The sequence below is a fragment of the Lacerta agilis genome, chromosome 8 (genome assembly GCF_009819535.1).
Source record: "Lacerta agilis isolate rLacAgi1 chromosome 8, rLacAgi1.pri, whole genome shotgun sequence".
Taxonomy (NCBI): Eukaryota; Metazoa; Chordata; class Lepidosauria; order Squamata; family Lacertidae; genus Lacerta; species Lacerta agilis.
Window position 1 is genome coordinate 19,567,496 of NC_046319.1, and position 24,677 is coordinate 19,592,172.

Below are 24,677 nucleotides of genomic sequence, written 5' to 3' on the forward strand. Positions count from 1 at the left end.
TTGATAAATGGTTGCATTTAAAAAGAATAACCAGAAGACCACAGCAAAGTATCCCAAGTTCAACACGCAACGAATATTCTCGAAGATCTGCTGATCTTTTACCATGCCAGATTCAAGGTGGGACCAGATTACCCACTTGAGTGCATTGACCTGAGGAACTGGCACTTTTAGAAGTGGTTCCACGCTGGCGAGAAATCAAGCCTTCCTTGTTATCTTGGGATGTAATAATTCATGATGCCAACTTGCAGCTGTTGTAAGGGTTACAAACACATTGTGCATTAGGGGAATAGGGTTGCCAAACCTCCAAGTCTTACCTGACAATAAATAATAATAATAATACCGTGTTTCTCCTAAAATAAGATACCGTCTTATATTTTTTCCCCCTCAACAAAACACAGTATGGCTTATTTTCAGGGGATGTCTTATTTTAACCGCATCGCATCAGTACGCTGCATAGCCAAGCCTCTCCAGGCTGTTTTAATTGGAGGTGCCGCATCACTATGGCTTATTTTCGGGGTATGGCTTATTTTCGGGGAATGGCTTATATTTCGCAAATGCATAGAAATCCTGCTATGGCTTATTTTATGGCCATGTCTTATTTTAGGAGAAACACGGTAATAATAAATAATAATAATAATAATAATAGTTTTATACCCTGCCCACATGGCTGGGTTTCCCCAGCAACTTTGGGCAGCTTACAGCATATATAAAACATACCAAAAAAAATTTGTCCAGTAGCACCTTAGAGACCAACTAAGTTTGTTCTTGGTATAAGCTTTCGTGTGCATGCACACTTCTTCAGATACATGAAAGCTTATACCAAGAACAAACTTAGTTGGTCTCTAAGGTGCTACTGGACAATATATGTATGTATGTATGTATGTATGTATGTATGTGTGTGTGTGTGTGTGTATATATATATATATATATATATATATATATATATATATATATATATATATATATATTGTGTCAGACCAACCTGGCTACCTACCTGAATATAAAACACATAGTGAAACATCAGACATTAAGAACTTCCCTAAACAGGGCTGCCATCAGCTGTCTTCTCAAAGTTATGTAGTTATTTATCTCCTTGACACCTGATGGGAGGGTGTTCCACAGGGAGGGTGCCACTACCAAAAAGGCCTTCTGCCTGGTTCCCTGTAATTTTGCTTCTTGCAGCAAGGGAACCACCAGAAGGTCCTCGGAGGAGAACCTCAGTGTCTGGGCTGAGTGATGGGGGTAGAAACACTACTTCAGGTATACTGGGCCAAGGCCATTTAGGGCTTTAAAAGTCAGCACCAACACTTTGAATTGTGCTCAGAAACATACTGGGAGCCAGTGAAGATCCTTTAGGACCAGTGTTATATTCTTTAGAGAAGGCAACTCCCAGTCATCAGTCTAGCTGCCACATTCTGGATTAGTTATAGTTTCCGGGTCACCTTCAAAGGTACCCCATGTAGAGCACATTGCATTAGTCCAAGCGGGAGATAACCAGAGCTTGCACCACTCTGGCGAGACAGTCCACGGGCAGGTAGGGTCTCAGCCGGCGTAACAGATGGAGCCGGTAGACAGCTACCCTGGACACAGAATTGACATGCACTGTTGTGAGTCCAAAATGACTCCCAGACAGCGCACCTGGTCCTTCGGGGCCACAGCTACCTGAAGTCTCCAGGTGTGCTTCAACCTTTCCAGGTGGCTGGTGGAAGGCCTGAATTTCCAGGTGGGCAAGAGTATCTAATGACAATTTTAAAAATCACTAAGAAGACTTTGCATGCAGCTTGTAGGCTTCAGTCTGGCAGGAGCTGGCTGCACTCTGAGGAGGTTGCCCTCCTCTGCTCCCCTCTTCCAATTAACCTCCATCTCCAGGGCCTGCCCCCATGACATCACCAAGGGCCAATCCTAGGTCTCAGGTTTGGGCCCTGAAATTTCAGGGCCTGGGTTGCTACTGATCTGGCAACCCTAGAGAGGAACGGGAGCCTCCGGACAACTCTCAGCACCCTTAAGAAACTATAGATCCCAGGATTCTTTAGGGAAGGCCATGACTGTGAAAGTGGCATCACAGTACTAGGTCCTGTGCAGTGCAAACAGGACCTAGCCCATCCAAGCACAAAGGCTGCACTAGATAATCGTTGATTTCAAATGATGATCCTGAGTGAAATGCAGGGGTAAGACTTCCACCTATCAAATTAAAATCCCGGCCCTTTCACCCCGGATATCTTCTTATTGCCGTTCTTGCGAATCGAGCATGGCAAACTACTTGCCCCTTGCATTCGGTATGCAAGGCAAAATACCTGCCACCACATTGTATGGTTTTTTAAGAAGCTCGTGGTGTGTTTTGGGGTGGGGGGCAATCCTCACTTCTCTCCAGGGGCGGAGCAAGGGGGTGGGGGTGGTCCGCCCTGGGTACTGCCCTGGGGGGTGACACACTGAGGGTGGGCCCCACCGTGGGCCCCACCCCCGCAACCGACGCCGGCGGCACGGCAACTTTTAAAAGGCTGCAATGCGTGAACAGCAGCACAGCGTCTGTGCTGCTGTTCGCGTGCTGCAGCCTTAAAAGTTGCCGCACCGCACGGAAGGGGTGTCGGCCAATCGCGCCCGCCATCTTGGGTGGACTGCGCATGTCCACCCAAGATGGCGGGCGCAATCAGCCGGCACCCTTTCCAACCGGCTGCTGTTTGCCCGCTGCAGCCTTAAAACTCGGCGCAGCGTGGCGCAGCCTGGCACCGGTCGGAAGGGGTGCCGGTCGATCGCGCCCACCATCTTGGGTGGACTGCGCATGTCCACACATGCACAGTCCACCCAGGAGGCTGCAGACGCGTTGTGATGTCATGACACATGCATCGTGATGCGAGGGCGCGTGCGCTAGCAAGCGGCGTACCGCCCCGGGGGGGGGGCTTTAAGTTTGCCACCCCGGGCTACAAAGCAGCTCGCTACGCCACTGCTTCTCTCTCCTGGACAGAGGCAAATGGCAGGTCCAACTTTCTCGATCATTTGACTCCATGGTTTTTCATTCCTGTAGGGTGCCTTACAGAGGGAAGGCAGCCAAAAAGGCAGGGCAACCCTCCTGCAACCTGTTGACACTCTGCTCTTTCTAGAACACACAGCCTTCTTGGAGAATGGGCAGGGGAGCACCCCAAATGGTATACAGCTCACTCCACATGTTTTCTCTCTGGCTGGAAACAAGAGCTAATGGGAGTCAAAGCGGCTTGCAGTGTGAGCACCCATGCCGCTGTCAACTCTGGGGGGACAGGTTTGGCATTTTTCTTGGAGTGCTGCAAAAACCAACAGCGCCTTTTGAGTGGCATCAGTGGTGGCATCAAAGCAACCTTGGCTCATTTCAGATGTAACAGTAAAATGCTAAGTCATAAAAAAAACCTTGATCGGTTTGAGCTTGAGCAGTCAGTCATAACAGAAGTCACTGCTGCTGTGGGTGTTTGAAACTGCAGTTTTAGTTTCAGAGTGTTAAATAGCTGTTAGTTTGACTGAAGCCTGGGTTGTCCATCTCCCTCACCCCAATATCTTATTAAGCTGTTTACGCTTCAGGGTTTTTTCCGGTTTCGTTTCCGGCGCCTGGCAAAACATAGCTATTGTCAATATATGCATGCGTATATATTATATAGATAGGCAGTTCCTGATATTGAGTGTTTTTTAAAATGTATGTTGAAAACTGAAAGCTAGCATTCTTGAATCAGCAGGAAGCACTTCCACTATGACCAACGCTGAGTTGTTTTGCGATATGACCAGTTTTTTTCGGGGAGGGAGGGAATCCCCAGTAAATAGATGATTAAAATATGATTTCAGAGTTTTATTTATTTATTTGTTGTAGCTGAAACAATGGTCAGCTAGCAAAGGTAGGAAAAGAAAGAGCGCATTTTAAAAAGTACAACCCTAGAGTGGGGTGAGTGGCTTCCTTAATTTTGAAACATCAGTGACGTGCTGGCAAGAGAGCAAATTAATTGATTCTAGAGGAGGAGGAGGATATGCTAGGTGAGTGATTTAGCTGAAACCCATGTCAACAAAACAATTTATGTATGTCTTCTTCCTTTCCTCTTCCCCCTGAAAAAAAATAAAATAAAACATTGCTACAATGTTCTTCACCACTTGGTTCCAAAATGCATTCCTCTTCCTAAACTACTTCATGCTTTTTGGAAATCATTAACCAACAGCGAGACTTTTTTCATTTCTCCTCCTTTTAAAGACAGATCTCTTCAGTTTCAGAACTTGGGGAGGGCTGCTGCAACAATGAATACTGGGAGATAAATAACCTCTGAATACTTCATATACAGTGGTACCTCGACTTACGAATTTAATCCGTTCCGAATGCACATTCGTAGGTCGAAAAATTCGTATGTCGGAAAAAGCGATTTCCCCATAGGAATGCATTGGAAACGAAAAATTCAGAAAAATTCATAAGTCGAGTAAACCACATCTAAAATTTGTAAGTCGAGTAAACCCCATCTAAAACCGCCAAGGGATGTCCTTCAGATGTCGAAAAAATCGTAGGCGTGCGGGCACTTTTTTCATTCATAAGTCGAAAAATTCGTATGTCAAGTAATTCGTAAGTCGAGGTACCACTGTATGTGTCTGTCTATCTAATCCAGCCTTCCCTAGCCTGGTGCCCTCAAGAATCCAGGTGTTTGGGACTACAAATCCCATCATCCCCAGCTAGTGCAGCCAGCCGGGTACAGGATCCCAGCCTGGACCAATAACATTTGCATAGAACATCATTCAGTGTCTATATTTACCTAAACCCAGAAGCCAAAACTCTAAGGGGCTGTAGTGGATAGTGGAAGCTGTGGAGTTGCTTGGGTGGTGTAGTGGTTAGAGTGTTGAACTTGGACCTGGGAGACCAGGGTTCAAATCCCCACTCAGCCATAAAGCTCATTGTCACCAGGCTCCTTGAGAAAGTTGGGCTAGAAATACAATAACTTAATTAATTAATATGGGATGTTCATATCTGCCCATTGCAGTGCAATCTTTGCTGTCTACTTAGAATCAAGGATGGGGGGGCAGGAGTGCCAGGTTGAGCCCACGACTGTGGGTGCCATACAGCATGCATGGCCCTGGTACTGAAATTTGTGGGTACCCGGCCCCTTCATGGGGAATTTTGTGGATGCTTGGGCACCCAGGACCCCAGGGTGTTTGCACCTATGCGGGGGGCAGATTCACTTTGCATTTAAAGGTGAACCTACCTAATTCGCACTTTCTGATACAATGCGCGGACCGAAACACAGCCGCTTGCTGTTATCTGAATTTTGCAATGCAGTTCTCTAGCCAAGTAAAGTGTCCAAAAATGGATACATTAGGGCAAAGTGTCCAGAAAAATGCATATGTTGCTGAAAATAGCATGCAAGACTGCAGCATATTTGCATGGGAAATGTGCATCTTAGGAGAAGTGCACACTAACTTTCTGATCATTTTTCATGAGGATCAAAAGAGAGAGAGAGAGAATTCACAAACTTGGATGTGGGAATGTGGAGAATGGAACTTCCGGGGAATTCTGGTTCCCCAGAATTATGTCTGGCCTCTAGCAATCTGTTGTTTCTCTTGATGGATTATGTCAACATCCACCACACCTTCAGACAATTTCACTGAGGTACGTAGCTTATATTAGCAAAATTATATTTTTTTACAATGCAACAAAATGGTTAAAACAAACCTAATAGATAAAAGCAGCATAGATTAAAAGCCTAGGAAAATAATAATAATAATAATAATAATAATAATAATAATAATAATTGCCTGGAGCCAAATGACTTTAAAATTGGGAGCAGGCAGGCCTCCCTAGGAAAATTATTCTATATTTGGGGTGCCACTACAAAACATGCCCTCTTTTTGTCACTGCACTGCAGATGACAGAGTCACAAGAAGAAAGGCTCTGTTGTCTGCTTGTTAGTCCAGGCTTATTCCACTACAAAGAGTAACTAATTTTTTTCCTTCATTTTCTTACTCATTTCCCTTACCTGCCTAACTTCAGCAAAGTTACTATAGCCATTGCCTTTGGATCATAACTCTGGGACCAGCTCTTATACCCAAAATCTGGTTCAGAACTATATTTGTGCAAAGGGTATTTTAATTCACATTTACATTTTGAGTTGTATGAGTATCACACACAATATATGCATACATCTAAACTCAAGATTAAAGTACCCTCAAAATAATATTTCCAAATAGTTCAGCAAATTTACAGAAATATTCCCAGTAACCAAACGGTACTTACATTTATTGCTTCTCCTTAACAAAGCATTTCAGATTATCGGCATTTCCAAGAGAACATTCTGATCGAATCGCCTGCTGCACTAAACTACCAAGAGATTTTCATGAAACAAACAATACCTGTCTTTATTCATTATGATTAACAATGTATTTTAGAGTACTGATATTATGCATTAATAATATCTGCATTTATCACCTTCCCAAGTGAATACAGTTTCACCATAAACACATCATTCAACGTTTTGTTTAACGCATCATTCATAGCTTCATCTGTTTCAGGCCACTTAAAATCCGTTGCTATTATCATATGCACAACGGATTTCCTGGCAACCTCTCAATTGTAAAATATTTTACGTAGCCAAACATGGCTCAAAAGACAAACAAACCACCTAGCCAAACGGACACCATTGTGGGGAGACATACGTATGGGATATTATGTTACATTTCTAAGCATTCTGATAAATCCCTTTGCTCGTGTCTAGAATTTCTGAATCTCCATTCATCCCCACCAAATAGTGATATCACCCACCCACCCACAGTCTCGTCCATCTCCAAAATGTGTATCTCAAATGCCGTAAAGGGGAGGTTCAGAACTAATTAGTGGATACTGCATACTTACTTGGCAGTGAATGGTTTTTGAAACCTGACTATGTCTGGCAAGCTGTTCTGCATCAGGTAAGACAAGGTACTCCTCTGTTACATGTTGTATTCCCCCCCCGCCCCCATTCACCCTTGAATTTTCTTTAAGTTGCTGCATCTGAGAGCTTTGTTATATATTTCCAATAGTCACTGGTAGGCATTATTCAGCAAAGACGCCTATTTCCCACGTGCTTCTGAGCCATTTCATTCATTCATCCATATTTCCACCCTTTAATCATTCCTGGTCCAGTTCTTAGATTGGTTGTGTGTTTCTTGTATTGATACCAGCTAAAACAATTTCTCTCTGGGGTTTTAAAGGGCTTTTTTTATCAGTTTCAACTGCAAACTCAGGAAATCAGGAATCCTGAGGTAGTTCTGGCGTTCTGAGCCCCCCAGTTTTTGCTAAATGCATTTACCTAGATTTCCGTACTTCTCTTCTTTCAGATCTTGGGATGAGGCTTTTTTTGCGGCATTCTGAACTTGGTATGAGCACCCAAGAGAACGTATCACACTTCAGAAATGCTGTTTCTTTTATTTTCCACAACAAGAGCAAGCATTTGTTATCTCATTTTGCAACACCTGCTGTGGAATTAGCAAATTATCCAAACAATAAAAATCATTGTAGTTAAAAAGAGAAGCCAACATATACTTATCCTCAATAATTCCCAATGCCTTAAAAAAAAAAAAAATCAAGTTCGCTAGTTGCCGAGGAAAGCAGAATATTGATGCCTCGTCCACATTGTCAGAAATGAAGCGTTTCTCGTAGCTGCAGTGAGGTGACATTAATTTGTGAAAACTACAAAGAGACCCTAGCTTCCTTAAAAGGCTGGTGCACTGAGCCTAGCATGTGCTTTCTTTGACAAGCACCTAGTCTTTCAGATTCCTGTAGCAGCGAACAGATTGTTTCGGCCATGAATTGCTTGTGTAACACGAAACTATAGATGCTGACTTGAAACAAGTCTTAGGATGGGACTTGCTCCCAGGTAAGTGTGTCACAGATGGCATCCTTAAGGCCACCTTAGAAATCTTCTCTCTCTTTCTCTCTTTTTTTCAAACGGTGAGGAGGAGGAGGATGATGAAATGGCAGAAAAACAGAGTGAAACCAGTAAAATGTAAGCACCTTGAGCAGGCGGTTCACAATCCAACAGAATGTTATGCCGAGAAATAGCAATAGCAGCGATAGAAATTGCATCAAGCTAAGTTCTACTCAGAGTAGACCCACTGAAATCAGTTGACCCAAGTTAGCCGTGTTCATTAATTTTAGTGGGCCTACTTTGAGTAGGACTGGCATCGGAGTCAAAATAATAATGGTACCACTCGTAGCATTAATCTCTGAGATATTTATCTCCATTAAATGTGTTCTAATCCCAGGAATTATAATGAAGAGGGAACTGGGTTCTTGTTGGTTGCTGAGTTTAAAGGGTTTTTTTTGGGGGGGGGTCTGTTTTCTTTTTGTTTTCTCCACCCCACCCCACCCCAAAAAAACCTGAGGAAGTTTTCAGCCAGTTTTGAAACTCTGGACGCCTGACTCCCATAACCCAAACATCCTTTTCCTTCAAATTGCAACAGGACTGCAATCTCTCTCTCTGACATTCTTAACGTAGGGAGGCTGGTTTGATAAGAGCTGTGGGTGTGTCTCAGAAGTGAAGTTTTTAGGTAACCGAGAGAGGATGAAGTGAAAGGAAGACTTTTGCAAGAGAGGGATAATCTGAACTGAGGATGCTGTGTTGCAGATAGAAGTATCCCCCCTCCACACTGCACACACACAAACCCTCTCGGCTTCCTGAGGCCCATAGTATCTGCTGTTTCCCTCTAATCGCGTACAGGATGGTTTTTGTGGTCAGCTCTCTTGATTCCGGATTAATGCACAGGGACCCTCTAAATTTAACCTGGGTCTCTCCGATGGGGGATCTTGCACAGCAGAAGCAGGTCAGCAATTTCATTGTTCTCTCCCTCCCTCCCTCTCTCTCTCCCTCTCCCTCTCCCCCTCTCCCTCTCCCTCTCCCTCTCCTCAGCCCAGCTTTTGTCACCTTGTGTTTGTCAATATGCCTACATTCTGTGGGGCCTTTAAACCTCTGCTTTGCAATGGGGACGCGGGTGACGCTGTGGGTTAAACCACAGAGCCTAGGGCTTACCGATCAGAAGGTCGGCGGTTCAAATCCCCACGATGGGGTGAGCTCCCATTGCTCGGTCCCAGCTCCTGCCCACCTAGCAGTTCAAGAGCACGTCAAGGTGCAAGTAGATAAATAGGTACCGCTCCAGCGGGAAGGTGAACGGCGTTTCCGTGCGCTGCTCTGGTTCGCCAGAAGCGGCTTAGTCATGCTGGCCACATGACCCGGAAGCTGTACGCCGGCTCCCTTGGCCAATAAAGCGAGATGAGCGCCCCAACCCCAGAGTCGTCTGCAACTGGATCTAATGGTCAGGGGTCCCTTTACCCTTTACCTTTACCTTGCAATGCAGTGTGGATGGAGAGGGGCTGCTAGAGGCTTCTTAACTTTGAATCCTGTCTGGGTCAGGATCTAAAGGACAGCAGACCTAATTCCAAAGAAGCTTGAAATCAGTACAACTGCCAACTCATGACCCAGTATCATGCCCCTTTCCTCCACCTCACCCGGGAAACTTAATGAAGTTTTAGACGTAGGAGCAAAAGGCCATCGGAAGCTGCCTTCTGCAGAATCAAATGATTGGTTCATCTAGCGCAGTATTGTCTACCCTGACAGACAGTTGCTCTCCAGGGTTTCAGTTAGGAAATATCCTTAGCCGGGCCTGGAGATGTCAGAGATTGAACCTAGGATCTTCCACACAGAAAGCAAATGCTATCCTGCTGAGCTATGACCTTTCTCCATGTTCTTTGTAGGGATGGGGGGAAGAGATTAAATTTGCTTCTAATTGAAATTCCAACCCACCCGATTTTCACTCTCCAAAATATTACACAAATCAAAACGCAGCCATCATTCAAAAGGTGCTCTTCTCTGATTTCATTTTCATTTTATTTTGGCAATGCACTTCTCCAGCCAAGCAATGTGCACAGAAATGAAAAATTCATTGAGGATTGGAAACTTTTCGTTGAGTATTTAAAGAACTACTGCAGCGGGACGAAAACGCAAGCAGGACTTGAAATATGAGCAGCAGCACCATGTACTACTAAGATAAATAGGTTAAATTGACTGAATTGAATAGTATAGGCAAAATATGCAGCATTTAAGGCAGGACGGGAAGCCAATTGACAGAGTAACTTATGGTTTATGTTAAAATTTGTAAAGTGTTTTTTTCCCCCCTCTGTGGAAATTACTGAATAATAGTTTTTAAAAAAGAAAATGCATATGCTAAGGTTAAGTCCGCATTGAAATGCACATATTAGTGAAAATAGCATACAAAAAAATGCATTATATCAGGGAATGTTGCTTTGCAAAAAAAAAAAAAAGTTGCGCCAGAGAAAGGTGTGTGTTATTAGAAACTCTAACTAATTTTCTTGAGGAATTGAGGGCTGATGTGGGATTGTTGAGAACTGGATTTAAGCTTAGAAAACTGAGAAGGTGGAGGAAACCAAAACAGACAGTCTCAGTAGACATGTGTCCCCCTAAGAAAATGTTGTGTCTGTTCAGAGTAGGCCCATTTAAATTAATGGACGCAGCTAACATAGGTCCCATGAATTACATTGGATTTATCCCCCAGCAAAACTTAGTTGGAGATAACCCATCCGCTCTGAAATTCAACCTTCATGAGATTAGATTACCGGACCGATCAACTTCCCCCCTGCTCCCAAAAGAAAGCTGCAGAATTCCCCTTCAATCTCAGCACTCTTTAAAAGCCGACCTGTCCACCACACTCTCCCACAGCCTGCTAGGAAGGATTCAACCTCCCCTGCCACGAGGTTGTGGTTGTTCTTATCTGACTGAGCGGGTGTCGCCTTCTGGAATGAATTTCTATTCATTTCTTTTGCTGCATTAAAAGATGCTTGCAGTGGATTTTGCTGTTGTTTTAGCTTCGGTTTAGCACCTAGGTCTGTTTGAGGGATAAGGTCCTTCCTTTATGTATCTACCTTCAAGGAAGCTTTCGAGAGATGGCTCTAACTCTTGTTAGGTGGAAGGAAGGGGGAAAGCGGTAGGATATACAGTATACCAATTTGGGGGAAGTGATTCCCTTGTCGCTCCACGTCCTTTTCATTGGTAAACGGTGCCCTCTAGCGGGTGAACGAAAAACGCGGGTGCACCCCCTCAGAGAACGTGAGAATGCCTTTCAAAATAAAGGTCCGTAAATCCAACATGTTAAAAAGCAGTAGTTTGTGATCCAGCCTTATCCATTTATTAAAATTGTATCTGACAGGCTATTTGGCTAAATCTGGGTGAGATGTGTCAGAAATGGGTTCACTTTGAAAAGCAGAGGGTAAACCAAGACAGAGGAGAAACAATAGTTGTTTTGTGCCTATAAGGCCAACAAGGAATGAAATACTGCTCCTTCTGTCTTGCGCTGGGTGGTATATATCACACACTGAATGAATCATTCTTTGAGCACAGCGGAATTTCGGCATTTCCTCGGGAGTTGCTTAGAGGCATCACCAAATATCGGCTAAAACCGAATTCAGAGCGAATTCAAAGCTTCTGAAACAGCTGTGTGATTTTTCAAGGGAACATTTGGTGGTGGTGATGGGGGGGGGAGCGATTTCAAATTATCCCCAGGACCACTACATGCCACCAAAGTCATTTTGCTTCCGAGGAACAATAAGATTAGTAGTAACGATATATGTGCAGCCTATGTTGTGTTGTTGTTGTTGTTGTTGTTTGGTTGTTCAGTCGTGTCCGACTCTTCATGACCCCATGGACCAGAGCACGCCAGGCACGCCTATCCTTCACTGCCTCTGATGTTGTGTTACATAGACTTTATTCTGTGTACTGCTGTGTTGTGTTTTAATTGTCAGTGTGGATTGCACACCGTTATTTTAATCATTGTTTTGTAATATTTTATAACATATGTGTGTTGGACAGGATAAAAGAATGAGAAATCAATGATACTGCAGGTTGCTTTAGGTTCTTAATGCAAGTTTCTTTCTCTCCCTCTATCTACACCTTTATAGCTACCTGTTTCTAAGAGTGCCACTTTGCATGACAAAAATTAAAAGCAGATACCTCATATGGGATTCTGATATTAAGAAACTTAAACTAGTCTTCCCTGACATGCTGCCCTCTAAATGCCCTTGCAGATACTTATTAATTGCATACCACTTTATGGCAATATTGGCTTCTAAGTGGTTTACAAGTATGAAAGCCAACAACACAGATATTAAAATAGTATAATTAATTAAAAGACACACTAAAACAATCCCATTAAAGCATTAAAATATAAGCACGCATAATTAAAATAGGGGGAAAAACAATTCCATTAAAACAGTACACCAATTAAAACAAGAGATGAGAGATCAAAGGTGGAGAGATCATAGCAATGCCTGTGTAAATAGGTGAATCTTCCAAAGCCGACGGATGCCAGTGCAGATGGAGCTTCTCTCATTGGGCTCTAGCTCCCATCCTCCCTGGCCATTGGCTGTGCTGGCTGGGGTTGATGGGAGTTGGAGTCCAGAAACATCTGGAGGGCCCCCGGTTGGGGGTGGATGTTTTAGGGGAGGGAAAGGGGAGGAAACCACTGTTGGCTCCTGGTTTTCCAGGGCAGGTGGCCATTGTGCTCTCAGCAGTCTCTCTTTCCCCGAATGTGCTCTCCACCTCCTCCTTATCACTGTCATTGCTGCCCACTCCTATCTTTCTCCCCACCCATTCCACACCAACTCCCAAAGGTAGAAGGCAAAGAAGGCAAAGGCTGCTGCTCCATTCCCCAGCCACTCATATGCGGAGAGCAGAGGTGAGCAAGCAGCACATTGAAGAAAGAATGGACCAGGAAGCTCCAGGGATTGGCAGTGGGCCCTTACTGGTGTGGGAGCCTTGGCTGGTGCTCAGTGATGTCAGGCCCTGCTGCCAGCCCTGGAGGGAGCACCAGGGGTGAATCGGAACCAATGCAGGGTCCAGAACTTTGGACTGTGTCCAATGTTTTTGATATACCTATTGAAATGATTGTTGTTGTTGTTCAGTCGTTCAGTCGTGTCCGACTCTTCGTGACCCCATGGACCAGAGCACGCCAGGCACGCCTATCCTTCACTGCCTCCCGCAGTTTGGCCAAACTCATGTTAGTAGCTTCGAGAACACTGTCCAACCATCTCATCCTCTGTCGTCCCCTTCTCCTTGTGCCCTCCATCTTTCCCAACATCAGGGTCTTTTCTAGGGAGTCTTCTCTTCTCATGAGGTGGCCAAAGTACTGGAGCCTCAACTTCAGGATCTGTCCTTCTAGTGAGCACTCAGGGCTGATTTCTTTGAGAATGGATAGGTTTGATCTTCTTGCAGTCCATGGGACTCTCAAGAGTCTCCTCCAGCACCATAATTCAAAAGCATCAATTCTACGGCGATCAGCCTTCTTTATGGTCCAGCTCTCACTTCCGTACATTACTACTGGGAAAACCATAGCTTTAACTATACGGACCTTTGTCGGCAAGGTGATGTCTTTGCTTTTTAAGATGCTGTCTAGGTTTGTCATTGCTTTTCTCCCAAGAAGCAGGCGTCTTCTAATTTCGTGACTGCTGTCACCATCTGCAGTGATCATGGAACCCAAGAAAGTGAAATCTCTCACTGCCTCCATTTCTTCCCCTTCTATTTGCCAGGAGGTGATGGGACCAGTGGCCATGATCTTAGTTTTTTTGATGTTGAGCTTCAGACCATATTTTGCGCTCTCTTCTTTCACCCTCATTAAAAGGTTCTTTAATTCTTCCTCACTGAAATGATTAAACCTGACTAACTTAGTTCTATTAATTCAGCAGGTCTACTGTGAGTCAGATTTAGTTGGGTGCAACCCTTTATTTTGATGAGTAAAGGTTTGCTTGCTTGTTTGGAGTATTGGTCATTGATTTGCAGGATAGCATGGATATCTAGCTATATAAGTTCTCAGGGAAAATTTTCCCGTCTCTGAGGAGGTTGCCATTTCCCACCATGTCATAGGCCGCAGATTGAAAAGGTAAAGGTACCCCTGACCATTAGGTACAGTCGCGGACAACTCTGGGGTTGCGGCACTCATCTCGCTCTGTAGGCCGAGGAAGCCGGTGTTTGTCCTCAGACAGCTTCCGGGTCATGTGCCCAGCATGACTAAGCCACTTCTGGCAAACCAGAGCAGCACACGGAAACGCCGTTTACCTTCCCGCCGGAGCGGTACCTATTTATCTACTTGCACTTTGACATGCTTTCAAACTGCTAGGTTGGCAGCAGCTGGGACTGAGCGACGGGAGCTCACACTGTCGCGGGGATTCGAACCGCCAACCTTCTGATCGGCAAGCCCTAGGCTCTGTGGTGTAGACCACAGCGCCACCCACGGCCCTCTTAGGCCACAGGTTAGGCTCATCTATATCTCCCAGCTCCCCACTCTAGTGAAGATTTCTATTTAGAAAGAGGCTCGCGAGTATTGAAAGACCAATGCAGCTGCTGCCTCTAGTTGCAGTCACCAGGCTGTGAAACATCACTGTGTGGGATGTGTCAAACCACCTGCCCCTTCCTCTCTTTGGATTGGTCCCCTCCACCACGGGTGCTGACACCGCAGCCTTAGGACACTTGCGTCAAAAGCTAATATGCTGTTTTCACAAGGCTGGTTGCACAAAACTCATGAACTTATTTGTTTGAAGTCAGGACTGCTACTTACAAGCAGCAAAAGAAAGAGAGGGGAAAGGAATGCATCAAATATAAACCAGGGACATGGTTTTATTGGGTTATTATTATTATTATTTGCAAACATTTTCATATTGCCAACGTTAAGGAAAAGTATCCCCCCAGTGAACAGCATAAGGGGTTGTAGATAATGATAGACCTACTCGGCCAAGTATACTTGAAGGAGCATCTCCTCCCTCATTGTTTGGCCCAGACACTGAGGTCCAGCGCCAAGGGCCTTCTGGTGATTCCCTCGTTGTGAGAAGCCAAGTTACAGGGAACCAGGCAGAGGGCCTTCTTGGTAGTGGCTCCCGCCGTGTGGAATGCCCTCCCATCAGATGTCAAAGGAATAAACAACTATCTGACGTTTAGAAGATATCCGAAGGCAGACCTGTTTAGGGAAGGTTTTTTTTTTTTTTAATGACTAATGTTTTAATGTATTTTTAATCTCCTGTTAGAAGCCGCCCAGAGGGGCTGGGGAAACCCAGCCGGATGGGCGGGGTATAAGTAATAAATAATAACAATAACAATTATTATTATTATTATTATTATTATTAAGCAGACTCATTGAAAATAATGGGGATGCCTGACTTAGGTCTATTAATTCCAGTGGGTCTACTCTGACTAGAACCCAAAGTCAACCATGACATTATTACATTCGCAAAACAAGCAACAAGATACATTATAAATAAAAAATGCAGGCAATGCATAAAACATAGTCGGGTCAGCCCTCAAGAGAAGCCAGTGTGTGAGCAGGTGAGTTTCTCACAAGTGGCTAAACATCAGTGCTGTAGGTGCCTGCCTGGTGTCCATTGAGAGCGTGCTCCAAATGGCAGGTGCCACCACACGGCAGGCCCTGCTCTTAGCGAAAGTAAGATGAACTTTGGTAGTGTATGACACTACTGAACTGCTTTTGATGTTGTACAGATGTCCTCCCCCACCCACCCACTTATGCAGGGGTTACTTTCTGGGGCTCCACACACATACGCAAAAATCATGTAAGTGGGGAGCATTCCCTAAAAAGTCTCTAAAGGCCCATTTTTTCCTGCTCTCTCTTGCTCTTTCTCTCTCTCTCTCTCTCTGGCTGGAGGATAGAGGATGCATAGGAAAGCGGCTGCAGTTGCTGCACTATCCCACAAATCCACTGTTAGGTTAGGGATGCTGAGCCTCTTGGGCTTGCCGATCGGAAGGTCGGTGGTTCAAATCCCCGCAACGGGGTGAGCTCCCGTTGCTCTGTCCCAGCTCCTGCCAACCTAGCAGTTCGAAAGCACACCAGTGCAAGTAGATAATTAGGTACTGCTGTGGCGAGAAGGTAAATGGCATTTCCGTGCGCTCTGGTTTCCATCACGGTGTTCAGTTGCGCCAGAAGTGGTTTAGTCATGCTGGCCACATGACCTGGAAAGCTGCCTGTGGACAAACACCGGCTCCCTTGGCCTGAAAGCAAGATGAGCGCTGCAACCCCATAGTTGCCTTTGAGTGGACATAACCGTCCAGGGGTCATTTACCTTTATGTTTACCTGAGCAGCCTTAAGCAAAGCCCTGCTATGCCACCGGTCTCTTTGGGGTTTCCTCTGCCCTCACCTACATCCTCTTCAGGCTCCTTTGATCTCAGGAAGGGTCTCCTCACAAGCCACAAGGGCTCTCCAGCTCTCTCCTGCCATTTCCTGGTTTGAATCTATTTCTATCCTGGCACTATGCAGAATCGGTTGCGTACAAGGGAATCATGCATAAGTGAAGTGGACGTCTGTATTTTAAATAGCCATAACCCGCCCTGGGGGGTTATAAACTGAGCAATAATAACAATATCTCTCCCATAACTACTAGCATTGTTATAAATTTAAATTTTCAGTTATAATACAGGAAGAAAATGGTGTAAGTTTGGATATTTTTCTGGTACTCAGCCATGCTGCAACAGTTGGCGACAGTAATGAAAGAGGGGAAGTTGCAGGAAGGGATTGGGATCTTATGCTTGGGTCCTAATTGTGCTTCTTCCACAGGCATCTGGTTAGCCACTCTGGGGATAGGATACTGGGCTAGATGGGCCATTGGCCCAATCCAGCAAGTTCTTCTTCTGTTCTTATGTGATTCATTTTCAACATTGAGTGGCACGCATTTCAACCGCATTTATAAGCTGTAGGTCTTATGTTTGGGTTTCTTCTTTGGGGAAACAAAGTAAAGGGACGCTGGCGGCGTTGGAGTTCCTTGACAACTGGCATCCTGTGATTTGTTGAATCAAGATTAATTTCCCCCTCCACCTCAAAAAAATAAAAATAAAAATAATGGACAACATGAATTCATATTATTATCCACGATGGCCTCGATTGTTTTCGAAGCACAAAATTAGTAGTACAACACAGACCTGTATCATGGCTGCACATTGGTTGCACAACTGTCTTCATTGGGAATCGTTTTTGAGCATCCAGTTGATAGTTTGTCATAAAAAATCTTGGGCCTTGTGTGGAAGCTCCAGCTGGTACAGGATGCGGGTGCTAGACGGGGGGAGGGGGGGCAGATGTCCAACCAGATATGACCCTCTTGCTAAAACATCTGCATTGTCTGCCAATGCGCCGCCGGACCAGTTTCAATGTTCTTGTATTGATATGCAAAACCCTTTAAAAAATAAACAAACATGGGTATACTTTTAGGACTGTTCGACCCTTTCTATCCCAGCTCAGTTTCTGAGATCATCCAGAGGAGTGCTGTTGGTTTGTCCTCCACGTTGCAGAAGGCCCAATGGCCTCAAATAGAAGCCAGACATTTAGTGTTGCTGTTCCCATGCTCTGAAACACTGCTCCAGCAGAGTTGGGCAGGCACCCTTCCTTTTGACTTCAGGCATCTCTTCATGACCATTTTATGTCGATAGGTCTTTGCAGCTGTGCAGATTGCTTAGCCAGTCACTATCATGAGTATTTGCATTGTTGTTAATCAGCGCTTTTTTCTGGGGGAAAAAAGGCTGGGGGAACTCACTGTGAAGTTTGTTTGTTTGTTTGTTGTGGGCCCAGTCGCAGTGCCACCCCCACCCTACCCTGGGCAGTGGCTAAATTTAAGATGTGATTAATAAACTCAAGCAGACAATGATCTAGATTAGAAATGGCCACATCTGGAGAGCCAGTGTGGTGTAGTGGTTAAGAGTGGTAGACTCGTAATCTGGTGAACCGGGTTCGTGTCTCCGCTCCTCCACATGCAGCTGCTGGGTGACCTTGGGCTAGTCACACTTCTCTGAAGTCTCTCAGCCCCACTCACCTCACAGAGTGTTTGTTGTGGGGGAGGAAGGGAAAGGAGAATGTTAGCCGCTTTGAGACTCCTTCGGGTAGTGAAAAGCGGGATATCAAATCCAAACTCCTCCTCCTCCTCCTCCTCTTCTTCTTCTTCTTCTTCTTCTTCATTGATTACAGATATAGGTGGGTTTTTGGCTCAGGCATTGGGTGTACATCCCTTCCAGCCCCCACCCCCGACAACAACAAAAATTATTTAATTTTAAAAAGGTTAAGGAACTCAGCTCCCCCAAGTTCCTACTCAAAAACAACCCTGTTGTTAATGGTCTTTTATATTTTATCACTATACAGCACCCTGATATTTTATAATGCAGCAGAATAGAGGTGCGTTTTTGTTTTGTTTTTACAAATAAATAAACCCATTGCTAGCTAACATTCTCGAACCAGCTGCCAGTTCCATGTACTTCTCTATTTCCAGGAATGTGTGCCTTTGGAGATGGTGGTTGGTGTAGAAGTGGGGGATTGTTGGTACTGTATTCATGACTTCTTGGGCTCTGCCATGACCGTACAGCTCCAGCATATGGGCAAATGGGTCTTCTGTCAATCATTTTGTGGCTGACCCACAGATTACTATTGCGTGCTCATACTTTGGCTTGCAGCTGAAGTGGATGAGACTGGTTGAGTGAGGAGCATTGTATGTACCCATGAGGGATGTTGCTCCGTGCATCAGAGAGGAAGATTTCAAGCATAACAAAAACCAGAAGAGTACAAGAAGCATGATAGAGACCAATATTTGGGGATGGATCTAATTCTAGTCCTTCTCAGAGTGCTGAATGGAATCCTCTGTGAAGACATCAAAGCTATGCAGACCTTTGGATCATTCCACATATAGGGGTGTGTTGAAAACCCCTTCCTTGCAGGCAACACCCTTGGGGCACTGTGATCTCCGCTCAGGTGGAAGTGGGGAGACTTTTTCAAGGCTACTCACCAACTCCCCCCTCCAAACAATGCCACTTTGTGTTGGTAGGCGTCTTTGCAAATCAGAAAAAAGACATGCACTTTGAGCTATATTGAATTGTGACTTTCCCACCTCTGAGTCCATGAAAATCTGGCAAACTTAGCATATGAATGATAGTCGGGAGCAGGGGTGGGGGTGGGGTAGAAGCTGAAAATAGCCAAGATCAAACAGATCAAGGGGCAGTTTCCCCTTTTTGCATATTACCCCAAAAAAAGTCCTTTAAGTCATACGAAAGTGACTGTGCAGATTTAATATTTTCTCTTCTCTTCTCCTCTCTCTTTCATTGCAAATGTCTAGATTTATTATAAAGTTATTAAAGAAATTGAACCCGGAGAAGAGCTGCTGATGTATATGAAAGAAGGTACTTATCCGACTGGGAACATCCCACCCAGTTTGGAAGGTAAGAATTAATACGCGAGCACACTCTGCAACTTTGCCCCATTTCCTTCAAGACATGAAGCTCCCCGAACATGCACACAACGAACCAAAAATGATGAAGGAGTTAGAACAACTCACCTGTGAGAAAGGGTTCCAACATTTGGGGTGTTTTAGTTTTAGGAGCGAATAAGGGGTTGGGGACATGATAGAGTTAATTAAAATTATGCATGGTTTGGTAAAAGTGGATAACGCTATAAAACACTGGGGTGATCCAGTGTAGCTGAATGTTGGACAATTCAGGTCAGAAAACAGGATGGGACTTCCATAGTTGGAATTTTCTCCCCCAATATATAGGGATGGCCGCCAACTTGGATGGCTTTGAAGAAGGCAAACTCAAGTATGACAAGGCTATCAGTGTTACTAGCCACAATAGCTGTGTCCTCCCTCCACTGCCAGAGGGAATATGCTTCGGAATGCCAGTTGTTGGGAATCACAAGTGGGAAGAGGAGCTGTTGTACTCGCGTCCTGCTTGTGGGCTTTTCATAATGGGCATCTGGTTGGCCACTGTGAGAACAGGATGCTGGACTAGACACCGCCTTGGCCCAGCGTGGCTCATGAAATGTGTCATAAAGAGGAGGCCGCAGAGGGGATGCAAAGCATCAACACCATTTTTTTTATCAAGCAGTTTGCGGAGGGAACAAATTGTGCGGCTTGCAATGCAGAACTGAAACGAAACTGAGAGCCAGCACCACAGTTCTTGGTATGGCAAGCCAAGAGGGCCAATGCACTGGAGTGTTTCTTTTAGGCTTGTTATTCTGCCCCATTGTGTGATTGCAGCATTTCCATCATAAGAGTGACGAGCTCTGCCAAGAAGTGGACTACAGTACCTGCATCCACAAAGGGTGGCGAGTTGGCAGCTATTTAATCCGTTTTCTTCATCCTCATTTCAGGAGAGCTATGCTGAGGCAGTGGCGGAGGAACCCTCTCCAGCACCCGGGTCGGGACGCCAAAGGGCGGGGCAAACCACCCAGTGGCGCATGTGTGCTGTCTGTCCGGACTGCACATGTGCGGCATCCTGTATGGATGCGTCCGTATGGGCTGCCGCTTGCGCCCGCCATCCATATGGCCATCCGTATGGGCTGCTGTGCGAGCGCCATCCTGTACGGAGTGCACATGTGCGGCATCCCATACAGACTGCGCATGTGTGGCATCCCGTACAGACGCCTGTATGGACGGTGCACGAGAGCAGCAGCCCGTACGGTCGCCGTGCGAGAGGCAGCCCATACAGGCGCCCATATGGATGGTGCACGAGAGTGGCAGCCCATACGGATGCCACAAGAGTGGCGCCCATACTGACTGTGTGCACCCTCGGACGCTTTACAGCTGGGGGGGGAGGAGACAGGGCCATTTTGTCACACACACCCCCAGAGCGGCACCCAGGGTGGCCCGCCCCCTCCGTCCCCCACTTCATACGCCCCTATGCTTAGGACTAGACCTTTGGCATGTACACTACTCTCTGTTCTGTAAAACGTAATGCTTTTTGGCAAGGGGGCTGGGAGATTCTGCAGGTATGGTGGCTGCATCAGCAGCCCTAGTTGTGGACCTTTCTGCATCTAATGTTGCCCTGTGGGCATGGGAAGGGCTGTAGCTCAAAAGCAGAGCGTCTGTCTTGCATGCAGAAGGCTACAGGTTCTGCCCCCGGCACCCCCAGATAGGGCTCTGACTGCCTCCTCTCACATATCCTGCTGCCAGTCAGTGTAGGTAGACCAATGGGTCTGACTTGGTATAAGGCACTTTCCTATTTCCCCGTGTCTTAAGAGAAGTTCCATAGCTCAGTGGAAGAGCACCCACTTTTTATGCAGAAGTTCCCAGGTTCGATCCCTATCATCTCCAGGCAGGGCTGCCAGTCAGTGTAGACCAGGGGTCAGCAAACGTTTTCAGCAGGGGGCCGGTCCACTGTCCCTCAGACCTTGGGGGGCAGGACTATATTGGGGGGGGGGGGAATGAACGAATTCCTATGCCCCACAAATAACCCAGAGATGCATTTTAAATAAAAGCACACATTCTACTCATGTAAAAACACCAGGCAGGCCCCACAAATAACCCAGAGATGCATTTTAAATAAAAGGACACATTCTGCCCATGTAAAAACATGCTGATTCCCGGACTGTCCGCGGGCCGCTACCAAGGAGTGTGGTGGAGTCTCCTTCTTTGGAGGTCTTTAAGCAGAGGCTTGACAGCCATCTGTCAGGAATGCTTTGATGGTGTTTCCTGCTTGGCAGGGGGTTGGACTGGATGGCCCTTGTGGTCTCTTCCAACTCTATGATTCTATGATTCTAGAAGGTGCTTGGGCCGCATCCGGCTCCCGGGCCTTAGTTTGGGGACCCCTGGTGTAGACAATACTGAACTAGATGGAACAGCGGGTCTGACAAAGGAAAAGGCATCTTGCTCTGGGTTGAAGCCAAGGTGTTACAGCTTCCATGCCGCTAACCCATCCTCAGAATTGGGCTCTCAAGGCAAACTCTGAGCAGCCATGTGGTACAGTCCTTCCTGGACTGTAGGCGTGATGATTCCGAGGGAGGAAATGAAACAAATGGGAGAAGATGACTGCTTAGTCCTGGAAGATCTGTTAAGCATCATACATTTCATTTCATTCCAAAATGACACATTTCTGAATCTACCCGGGCGGGGCGAACCCCCCCCCCAAAAAAAAACCCATTTACCTTGCTTCCAACAATGCTCCATTTTTGACATGCCACAGTATTTATCTACCACCTCCTAATAGCGTATCAAGTAGCAGGCAGTTGCCGGCTAATTGCTTCCCAAACATAATAACCTATCATCATCAAACATTTGACTTTTTAAAATACTTTGTCTTTCTTCTTTTCCTCTTTTTTACACCCCCCTCCCTTTTTTTTGCCTTCGACAAGGCTCGGTCTCCCCCCCCCCACCTCGCTTTTCCAGTGCAACTCTGAATTGCACAAGAAAGGAAATGTTAAAATGTTCCACACAAAGATAATTAAAATCTTTTTCTCCAAGCCGCAGCCAAATGTGGCAGACCCCCTTATCACTGCAGGAATTTTGAGCAGGGCTCTTGAATTCCTTTGAGATACGGTTCTGGTAGATTAGCATGTAGATCCTACAATTATGTTCCCCTTGGTCTCTTTGAAAGCTATTATGGCCTGATGTAATTTTTTTTCTCTCCCCTTCCTCTTCTCCCCCGGTTACTTTCTCACTATGTCCTAAGTGTTCCTGATGGAACATGAGGCAGAAGCGTGTAACACAAATTTGACAAAGAGGGCAGGAAAGAATGACAGAAAAGAATTGCCTGGTGAGATTCAACCCCTCCCTTAATGCCACGAGTCCTAATGTAACCCCAAGGAACATAGGAAGCCACCTTATAACAAGTGTGGCCATTGGTCCATCTAGTGGTCTACACTGATTGGCAGCGTCTCTCAAGGATTTCAGACATTATGATTTCAGGCAAAAGCCAGTGTTGTGTAGAGGTTAGAGCAGAGCTTTCCAAACTGTGTGTCACGACACGTTAGTGTGTTGGCTGCAGGGCCGGAAAGGGGTTAGTTGAATCCAACACAGACTCCTAATGGATATCTTCATTCATGAGGCACAGCAGCAGACATAGAGTTCAAGCAGGCAGAAAACAGGCAGCAGAAAACAGGTGAGATGTTCAGAACTGGGGGGAAGCACTGAAGATGTCCCAACATTTCCCACACCCTGCCCACCAAGCTTTTAAGTATGAGGCGTGATGCACTCGACCACAAGGCTCGCTCACTTGGAGGGGATGTGATGATTGCAAGTGCCCATTCACCCAGGGTGGGTGGGAGGCAATACCTGGTTCTGGGCAGCAGGACTACGCCCTCTCATTCATGCTCCTGATCATTTGCTGCTGCCTTCAGAGTTTCCTCCCACCTTGGCTGCCCAAAGCCCTCCCCAGCCTCCATTTAGACCCTCTGCTCTTCCTGTAGACCATGGGGAGGAGCCAACACCCGGGATCCCCCTTCTGAAGTAGCTGGAGTCAAAGCACAACAGGGAGAGACCTCCATCCTCTGACCCCCACTTCCCAGCAACCAGCCTCTCTAGTAGGGTGACCACGTGTCGCAGTTTAGAGAGAACAGTCTTCTCAGTCCAGTTTCAAGATAAGGAACCACAAAAAGAGAGCGAAGCATTGAACCTGCCCATCAACCCTTTAAGACCTAGACCCCTGTAAGACCTGGAACCCTTTAAGACCTGGAACACAAACTGAGCAGACACACCAGTCACCTGATCCCTGTCTTCCCCACTAGAGTAAGATGTCTTGTATTCCAATCAAAGGATTATAGTTCTGTCTAAGTTTGCATTTTACATGTGAATTAGAACATGTGAACATTATGGGTTGTATCCAGGGCTGGTCCTACTTAACATTGATGGACATGACTAACTTAGGTCATTAATTTCAATGAGTCTACTCCGCACAGGACCTAGCTGTATACAACCCTATTGAAATCACTGTCATCTTTCACCTTCTGTTTTCAAGATCCCTGTCTCTCTTTTTGGGCAATGCAAAAGTGGCTGTATATAAGGGTTGTATCCAATGTAGTCCTATGCAACATGGACCCATGGAGAGCAATAGATGTGACTAACTTAGGACCATTCATTTCAGTGGTCTACTCTGTGCAGGACTGACGTTGGATACAACCCTCTCTTCTCTCTCCTTTACGCCTCTGTTTATTTGCTCATCTTTTAAAATGGAATGTTATGTGTTTCTTCTGTAAATATGAATAAAAACAGTTTAAAAATAAAAGAAAAAGTAGTGACAGTTACAGGTTTTATATTAGCAGTAAAACTGTTAGAGGAAGTGAGTGAGCAAGAGGCTTTAATTGCAAAGCAAGCTTCTGAAACGGAGGAGTTCAGTGCTGAGGAAGGTGGGAAACCGTAAAGCAAAAGGGGAGCACGGCAGGAAAGAAGAGGAAGAAGAAGAAGAAGAGGAGGAGGAGGAGGAAATTTACCAAAGCTTCTGTTTAAAGCAAGGAGGAAGAAATCCTGCTCTGTCCCAACTCTCCTCCCAGAAACTGCTCTGCTGGAAAATTTACAGCGCTAAGCCGATTGTTTGGTTTTGGCACTCTGGTCAGGATGCTGTCTTGTAAACTTAATAATAGCTGCCCTCCTTTTAATTTGTTTGACCTTGACTACAATAATTTATTATGTGCGTTAGAAGGTTTCTCTCTCTCCCTCCTCCTCCCCGTCACTTTTCTTTAAAACAAAGAATTTGGCTTCTTCCCCTTGACTGCGCGGAGAGAGCTGTGCCTCGGAATTCCCTTTGGCTTCAGTTGCTCATGCGGCAGCTGGTTAGCAATCGACTTCGTATTTAAACAGAAGACAGAGTTTATTTTTTTTTTATTTTTTCCCCTTTTACATGTATACTTGAATCCCTGGAAAACCTAAAAGGCTGGTTTTTCCTCCTTGGAAAGACATAATTAATCT

At 45.6% G+C, this 24,677-nt stretch overlaps 1 protein-coding gene across 12 annotated transcripts in view; it reads left to right on the plus strand.

Annotated features, from left to right (window-relative positions):
• Nucleotides 1-24,677, plus strand: part of PRDM16 (PR/SET domain 16) — a 433,577-nt gene that overhangs the window by 374,276 nt on the left and 34,624 nt on the right. For 11 of the 12 annotated variants that reach the window (XM_033156414.1, XM_033156415.1, XM_033156409.1 and 8 more), the window contains one exon: nucleotides 19,119-19,221. In XM_033156414.1, the coding sequence (XP_033012305.1) occupies nucleotides 19,119-19,221 (103 nt within the window). Of the gene's footprint in view, nucleotides 1-8,634; nucleotides 8,788-19,118; nucleotides 19,222-24,677 lie in introns of those variants that run through there. The other variant, XM_033156420.1, reaches the window with a different exon arrangement.